This window comes from Ptiloglossa arizonensis, chromosome 4 (assembly GCF_051014685.1).
Source record: "Ptiloglossa arizonensis isolate GNS036 chromosome 4, iyPtiAriz1_principal, whole genome shotgun sequence".
NCBI classification, from domain to species: Eukaryota; Metazoa; Arthropoda; class Insecta; order Hymenoptera; family Colletidae; genus Ptiloglossa; species Ptiloglossa arizonensis.
Genome location: NC_135051.1, coordinates 19649902 through 19658718, shown reverse-complemented (window position 1 = coordinate 19658718; position 8817 = coordinate 19649902). Strand labels below are relative to the sequence as shown.

Here is an 8817-nt window from a genome sequence, read left to right as displayed (position 1 = left end):
TCACCCGGTACGCGTGATAGATTTCCAGAAAATCGATTCTAACCTATATTGTATATCTGTTCTCCCCCACTCCTTGCACAGGGGGTTCAGCTTATTTTTCTGGTCACCCGGGACACGAAACAGATTTCTAAAAAATTCTATTCTAACCTATAACTATGTTGTCATATTCCTCCACTGCTTATAGAATCACGTTGACCACCCGGTACGCGAGATATATTCCCAAAAAATGTCATCGCTGGCATTTCAGGCCGGCTATCGGAATTCGATGGGGATTCTTCCACTCTGTCCGCATGGTGCAACAATCCGATATATAATTCCGTAGCGAACGGTGCACAGAATGGAGCAAAATGCAACGTGTCCCGTTTTAATGGCCGTTTAGAAGCCTTGTCGCGGTTGCCGCGATAATCGCGGTAATTTTTTAATTTCCCGGACAGCGTTGAAACGCTAATGGAATAGTTAGTCGGGTATGCTAATGGCCGAGGACCTTCGAGCCGCGGTAAACGGCCGTCCCCCTGGCCCCTCACCCCCCCCCCCCCCGCCCGCGCCGCTTGCCTCTTCTAATCGAGTTTTCCGTTCCCCGTGCACGAAGTTGTCTATTTAGTTATAATGACGTAATTACGGTGAATCACACTTATCCCGTTGCATTGGAAGTCCCATGGAATATCGAAATTAGCCAACGCTTTACCAACGTAATCCTATTATCGAGAAGTTCCCGCGGTCGCCGCAATTCCGCGAGTAATTACCGCGCGCGTTCCTTCGAATTGCGTTACGGGAAATATTGTGCAAACAACGGCTCGAAAGCACGCGAAAAAGGTAGATAACGAAGGCGAGCACGTTAACGGGGAGCCTCAAACGAAGAGAAAAAGCGTACCGTACAACGAAACGAAAAGGAAAGATTCTCTTGGTATTTTTATTATCGTCTGAAACGCGCATTGAAAAGTAATACGATGAAGCTAGGATGCTTGGAATGTTCGAAACAACTGGAAATAATTGGATAGCTTTGTCACGATTGATTTTGTACATATGTTCATTAGTTTTCGTTCTATTTTTGTTAAATGTAATAAAATTGATAATATTGTCAGAATTAATCTATTATTAATTTGTATTAAATGGGATTGTTAATTTTTGTTTCGTATTTACTTTCGCGTATTACTGTATGAGATAACGTAGAAGAAGTTTGAATTAAAAATTATTGAATTATTTCAATTATACGAAATATTCGTAACAAATCTCTCTGAAGTTTTCACGATTGTTACGTTCTCGAAGCAAATTCGTGCGACCGTAGTGTAATTATAGACACGTAGAAAATATATAACGCAAATATACGATATATTCAAGGACTTGTGCTATTAATTAAACACTTTCACAGAAAATATATAACGCAGATATACGATATGTTCAAAAACTTGTACTTTAATTAAACACTTTCAAATAACAATAAAACATTTCTTTTCAGTCGGAAAACACACGGTCAGAAATAAGATAATGGTATTATAGGAGCGAAAGATCGACGACGATCGATTTTCGCGGTTTTTTCAGATTATCGAGAAGTAGTCGTAATCGTTTACAAATCGAGATCGATAACGATTGTCGAAACGGTAGCACTAGCGACACCAAGCGGAAGCTTCAGGTAGTGCATTGGCGGGTACGTTTGCAGCAAGTGCCGCGATTCTCGTGTCATAAATTCTATATTATTTAAAAATAGTGCAGTGATTCTTTATCAGTGATGTCTATTTGGAAAGCCACAACGTATGCGGTAAGTTTTCTGATATCGGTCGATATTTTCTTGCAAATATTTTCTCGAAAAATTCGATTTCGTGAACGTTCGTGATGCTGTGTCACGTTTCGCGCATTTTTTGCCCGCTAAAAGGAATAACGCGTTCGACTGTTTCCTTGATTTTGTTGCTTTTCGTTTTTTCGCGAAACAAAATAGAAACGGACACAAAGAATACATTTATCGGTAATCGATAACGGTATTGTGCTTCTCATGGAAAATCCTTGCTGGAAATTTCACGAGACCGTTGCAAAAAATGTAGTAGTCGACGATATTCGATACAAGTACATTATATCGCGCCATTCTATCCATATGCTCAATATTGTCATGGTGCGTCAACCGCCAACCACTAATCGATTAAATTAATTCAAATATATTCGTTACGGGAGGAAATATAATGCGATTGTTAAGTAAATATATGATAAATTATTGCATTGTTAAACATTTCAGTCTTTTTGTTTATTAGTAATAAATAAATGCAAAGCTTAAGGAAATCGTAATTTAAATTATTGTAATATTACGACTTCGTCTCCCCGAACCAATTCAAACTCTGCACGACTTATCATAATTAATTTACTCTTTTACAGTCATGAAGCGCTCGCGGTGGATTCATAAGTAATCGGAAAATTTATTAATCATGGTTGGAGGCAAACACACCGCGTCTGGTGGCATCGTATATGTAAGTAATGATAAATTATAAAACGCAATACGCAAAATACATATCATCCCATTCGAATAATAAAATCGAAAATTATAATTAATTGCATCTTGTATTAAGACACTAGTTTACATTTGATAAAAACAAAAGTATGATAGATTAAATGTTTCCTCAATGGATTAATTCGGATATTCAAAGAAATTTAATTTAAAAAATACACTTTATAAATATTTACAATATCTGTCATAATCTTACATTTTAAAATAGAAAGCAACATTGTTTTATGAATTGCAAACTAATCTAACAAAGTAGATGCACCTAATTTTATATACAGCATTCCCATTGCTTTCAAAGTGTCTCTATTTCCATTTGCGTAACGTTCTCTTAACGAATAATTCAAAGTACAATACGATAGTAGAAATTCCAGGAGTAGAGAAAATCAAGGAACAATTTCATTTCTAGTTCAGATCAACGATAACTGTTATCCTTTAGACGCACTTCGTTTAAATCTCTACCGTTTCAATTAAACAACATTCTGTGTTACAAGTGTATTTCATGTAAACTTTACAAGCTTCGTATAATATAATTTGTTACGCAAACTTCATAAATAATATTCATAGAAAATAAACGCGGCGTTGTTTGAACGACAACACGTTACAGGGCACTATCTTATTTATTAACCGTACGCTTGACATTAAACCTACTGTATATATGTAGTAAAATGTACAACCTGTGGGAGGTATATTAATGAAAATTATATATCTCGAATTATACGCACTAAGACTCGGACAAAATGTCCTCCAAAGTTTTGTCGTCGTGAAGCGGCGATTGTCCTAACGTAGGATCGCTCTCCAAAAATTCACGGAGCTCAGTTTCTAAATCAGGAACGGCAGACGCCTCCGATGTGTTTAATAATGACGGAGGTGTCTGACTGTGCGTCATACCAATCTGTATCTGGATCGGTGGTTGATTTGCATTCACAATAGTGATTGGCGGAGTTGGTTGGCTGGCCGGACTGAGCAAAGTTGCGTTCTGAATCGGTGAAGGAGTTGGTAATAAACTCGCTGGAACCAGATTATTGTTGGTTTGTGTCAGTAGGTTGTTCTCCGCGACGATTGTCGGATTATGTGTAATCGGCTCGACCTCCATAGGTTCTGGTCCACCGAGGGGCGCTATTCCCATGGCCCTTCGTAAACCGTCTACGGGAGCGATAGCCGAGGGAGGAAGTTTCTTTGCTATTTCTGTAAGATTGTCTGTGATTTTGTCAGCCAATGCCACTTCGTTCTCTGCCGGCTTAGGAACATTCGACAAATGTGCAGGTGGCGGAGCTGACAAACGATCGTGTTGCACTTGCTTTAAACGACCAATCATTTGAGACGTATCGTCCAAGCGACTTTGTAGAGCTGCACGTTCCTCGGTGAGCTTCAGTTCATCCTCTGCAAAGAAAAGAAAATTCGAAACATTAATATCGTTTCTAAGGAGGTGTTATTATTTTCTTTTCCTAGATATAATTACCTAGATTTTCCAGAAAATTAATGTCAATTCCGATCTCTGAGAGAGTCTTCAATTGATCGATGTCAACTTTAACGTTCTCCATGGAGGGAATATTACGATTTACATCTTGCATAGGTTTCTCTAATAAATGCTTTATCTTCTCTTCTTCCTCTCTGAGCCTCCGTTTTTCTTCGAGGAACTTCTTCGTTTTTCTATGATCCCCACCAGTTAAGATATCCAGAAGGTCGTCAACCATAGTTAACGTGTAATCACAGTCTTTAGCAAAATCTAAAATAGATTCTGCATATTGTACAGCCGTTTCATCGCCATAAGTTTGATACACCAAATCTGTTTCCTCTTTCGTAAGATTGGCAAAGGTGGAATCGTAACTCGGCGCGTAAGAACCAAAGGCACCATAATACAATGGTTTTACTGGCTTGGACATATTCCTCCTATCTTCGCGGAATCCTGCTAATGCCCCTGTACCATGATTCAATTTACCTATAAGCTGACCTAATGACACAGGCCTTTGATTGGTTCCTGGTATTACACCATCTCCTGGTACTATTATTTGTAAGCTGGTAGTTCCATCTTTCTTTTGTCTCAGGAAACCCATCTTTGAATTGAGCCTTTTCAATGATAACTTTTCCGATGCTGCTTTTGCAGCTCCGCGGGCTTGTTTCAAGATTTCATCCGGAGTCATGTCATCTGGGATGGCTTCAAATTTACCTAAACTTGCCAGTCTCATTTTTCTTTGATTCTCTTTTCTGAGTTCTTCAGCTTCTTCGTTACGTTCCTCTTGTTCCCGTTCCCGTTCAATCTGTTCTTCCGTGACTGGAACGTCCGGGTTATTTGGATCTTCCATACCTAACTCAAATCCAAGTTCTTCTTTCGAAATATCCTGCATATAAGTCAAAACAGGTCTTAATTGTCGTAATTTCTCAGGTGTAACCATTTTTAGGCCAACGTGCAACAATTTTTTCGCTGCTTTAAAATAAATCGTATCTGGATGGTTATAAGTAGTAGCATTATCACACATTAATTTAAAGTCATCTACAAATTCATTTAAATTTTGATAACCATTATCATCTATCTTCTGCTTTATAGTACTGAAATCCATAGGATTAGAAATGATCTGAGAATATCCAGGTGCAATGCTATCCGTGACTGGCCAAGCAAAAAATTGCTGTGGGTCACGCTTCTCCATTGACCTAAGAAGATGTTCTAGTAACCGTTGAAGGGGTGTACGTTCGGCGATTTTCCTAAGTACACAAGTTCTAGGTTCTCGATGTGGAGAAAGAGAGCTGATTTGGTTAGTGACGCCAACAACTCGGTGCTCTCCCGTCGACGGAGGTCTTGGAGGTAATAATTGGTGATTCGGAATCTTTTTGGGAATTTCGGCTAAACTTTCGTCCGCATCTCCCACCGACTCCTGACTGGATTCCTCCCGCCTTCTCTTCCTATCTTTATGATGATGCTTATGTCTTTTATCCTTCTTTTTCTTTTTCTTCTTAAGCTTTTTATGCCCCATGTACCTATCGTACTCAGATTCTTGTGTTACAGAACAGTTGAGACCCAACTGTTGTTGGTAAACACCCAAATGTTGAGACAACATTGTTGCCTGGCTCGGAGATTCGTTGCCGTATTCGGGTGTCCCACTGCTACCCCCTACTTTTAAAATAAGCTTCAAAGCTCGGGGTTTGTCCGTGGTTGTATAGTGCCCTTCTGTAAAAAGAAAAGAGATTAAATTCATTACAATATACAAAAATAATACCGAAATTATGAAACATATCGATATATTGAAGCATTAAGCTATAAAATATATTTATTGCAAATCTATTGCATGCAATAAAAATGTCTTGCAGAAAAACATACAAAAGTGCAGAATAACAGCATGTTGTCACAATGTATAATACAGTGCTAGATATATTGTATAATCTTGCAGGATTATGAAAAGAAGTGTCTTAAATTAATAAAATCTACGGGACATTAACAGAAGGGTAAAAGGATATATCGACAATAATAATGAAGATGACTTTATAACAGGACAGTGACCTTGTTTCCACATTCAACAAACTGGAAGCGAGATGGAAGTAGCTTGACTTAAACTAAATAAACCTTGATAGAAGTATGCAATAAAATAATTCTTGTCGTATTGATCGACTGAATCTGTAGGAATAATTAGGAAGGAGCAATCGTTGAAATTGAAAATACCTCACAAAGAGGTAAAGCAAAAGCACGTATGGCCTTTGACGCCATAATACATAACAGCCAGGGTACTAACTGATTGAAGTGCAACAGACACATTGAGAATATGTATAGCATCCCTACAAGCCTCTGGGTTAAAGAAGATAATATAATCGTTAACGATCTTGTTGCACTTCAACTGATCTTAACAGACAAAAAAACTGAAAGGGTTTGGGACATTCAAGTAATTTTGGAAGCACGGCTAGTTTATGTCGTGCAACCAGTCCATGTCCGTTGGTACACGTCACTTACTTCCAGGTCGGACCTGTCGCCGTGGAACCTTCGTTTATACTTTTGAATCCACCTCACTTCTACTCCAACCTCACTCTCAGTTTGTCCGTGGTGAAAACGTAGTCAAAATTCCTGTGCATTATTAAACTATGAGTACAAGAAGGATTCCAATGAAAATGTTAGAAAATATCAAACAAGTCGGCCCGAATTATAAGTAAAAGATCTACTGACAGCCTACTCGAAGGATCGTTCACCTTTAAAGATACACTTTTCATTCGAATCCTCATGCAGTCAACATGAGCATCAACACAAGCGTCAATGCCATAGAATTATATTCAGTGCTGTATTTTAATAATGTGAAAAACCATCAGCAATAATGAATAGCCAAACGTTAAATAGAATCAAACGAGGACAAACAGAATATTCGTAAAGCAAAAGGCACCCGTCACTTCAATGCACAGCGCGTCCAGAAGAAAAGCATCGTAAACAATATGCAACGAAAACACCTGATAACGTGGTAACGAGCTGTCATCGCGAGAACGACTCGATCAACGAACGTAAAAACAATATCGCGTCGAAGCGATTGCTGAAGCACCATTTGAATTCAAGGCGCGTTCCGAGTTCACTAAGAGCACAGTGTGCAGCACAATGTAGAACGACTATTTATAATGTGGCACACGATAACGCGACGACCTATGGTGCCGAGATGTTGTTAAAGAACAATCAATTGTGACGAAAAACAACGATAAGATGATCAAGATACGCTGGATTCGAGCCCGGTCCTCACCTTCGTGCCTCTCACGCTTGTGCTTTTTATGCTTCTTCGAGCCCATGATTTGCACGTCGGGCCACAGCCTGATGAAAAATTCTAACAAGAAACAGTAAACACTACGTCCTCAACCACCACGGAACGCGGTTTGTGAGTGCACCGCGCTCCGTTACGTGTGTAGACAGTACGGCGGCGGCCATTGAAGACGTCACAGAACTCCAAGCCGTTATGGTGGATGCACGTCTTACGTTTCCCCCGCCCAACCGTCTATTCGCCAGCTGCACTGTCATGGCGGCGCGTCGTTCGAAGAAGCGCGCGTTACGAATTCGTTCAAACATCCAGTTCGCTATTCTCCTCGTTCGACAAATGTAACCGCAAATTTGGTCCCAGGATTTCCCAAAAATGTTCTCCTTACCGATTCTCTTATTTGAAAGAAAGTACAGAAATTTGTAACATGTAAAAAAGTGCACGAACATTTCCGTACGCGTCGCGTCCTCCGAAGTTAATCTCCACTCTCGGATATCGTTAGCGTGTCCAGAAGCTTACGATTGTTAACTCCCGACTTACTGTCCCCCGGATGAAAAATCAATGCGAGCTACTTTACTTAATCTCTCCGTCGGTTTTCATTATCGCGCACGCGACATTCTCCTCCTTTTGTTTCAACGGATCGCGTCGAAGCTACCGGGAGTGCATTCAATTAAGGAGTAAAAGCGAACCGACGCCGACCGGCTTAAGGACGCGTTTCGTTCACGTTAATTCCACTCAAGCGAGAGTACGCCGGTACTGATGCAACGAGGACACCGTTTCAATCGCGGAATCGAATTTCACGGATTGCTCGCATCCTAGATGGACGACGGATCGTTCCGAACGTGATCCGTGAGAGGTTTCCAACGTGTATCGCGACCGCGGTTCCTTCCGTCGGGCCGGGGTTAACGTTTCACACGTAACGCGCGTATCGGCGACCCCGAGCGCTGTGCACGGAGCTTTAAAAGCGAAAGGCGCTTCCTAACCTACAAAAGATGCTTTGAAGTGCTGGCACTTACCGTGCGCCGAGCAACGGAACACTCGACCGTATTCACAGCCACGCTTTACCACACAAGATCGTTCCACTAAACGAGCGAGCACCGCGGCCAAAATTCACGACGGAATTCCCTGGGAACTTACCACGGCGACGACGACCAAGCCAGCCGCGATGCAATTAAAGGGGCAACGATCAGCTGTTTCGATAAAACGCCGTGAGAGCAGGACCGAGAGCGTGAGCGAGAGAAATGCGTTGTTCCCTCGGCAGCTTCCGTATAAAAAATTCACGCAACGCGCAGATGTGCGGTGTTGCGCCCGCCGGCCGTGTTTCCGTGGAACGAACGGTGATCGAAAAATTTCTCCACCGTCGCGTTCCGGCTCGAATCGTACGGTGTGTTTCTCGCACGGAACGAGACACGTTCAGCGAGAGCTCCGATGCACGCCGCGCTCGCTGGCGTTTCACTGATATTCCCCTTACAGGAAACCGCAAATTCGCGAACTTGCTGCTCGCTCGTAACTCGAACGGTGGCTCGTGGTGTGCACGGCGCTGTTCGTTCCCATCGCGTACGAAACGCGCAAATGGCCACCGCGACGCGATCAAAGTGAAACGTAACGACGAACCGT

The 8817-nt window shown here is 41.4% G+C and overlaps 1 protein-coding gene across 3 annotated transcripts; it reads right to left on the bottom strand.

The window, feature by feature from the left end:
• Nucleotides 1-1388: 1388 nt before the first annotated feature.
• Brd7-9 (Bromodomain containing 7/9) lies at nucleotides 1389-8817 on the bottom strand. 3 transcript variants are annotated; one of them, XM_076309746.1, is made up of 4 exons: nucleotides 8217-8298; nucleotides 7192-7595; nucleotides 3948-5651; nucleotides 1389-3868 (listed from the first exon to the last, which is right to left on the bottom strand). In XM_076309746.1, exons 2-4 carry the CDS (start codon nucleotides 7235-7237, stop codon nucleotides 3210-3212), a joined length of 2409 nt encoding a protein of 802 aa, XP_076165861.1. In that variant the 5' UTR covers nucleotides 7238-7595; nucleotides 8217-8298; the 3' UTR covers nucleotides 1389-3209. The 3 variants fall into 3 exon arrangements, with proteins under 3 accessions (XP_076165861.1, XP_076165862.1, XP_076165863.1); XM_076309747.1 differs by lacking the exon at nucleotides 8217-8298 and adding an exon at nucleotides 6426-6536 and having other exon boundaries at nucleotides 7192-8167; XM_076309748.1 differs by lacking the exons at nucleotides 7192-7595; nucleotides 8217-8298 and adding an exon at nucleotides 8338-8817.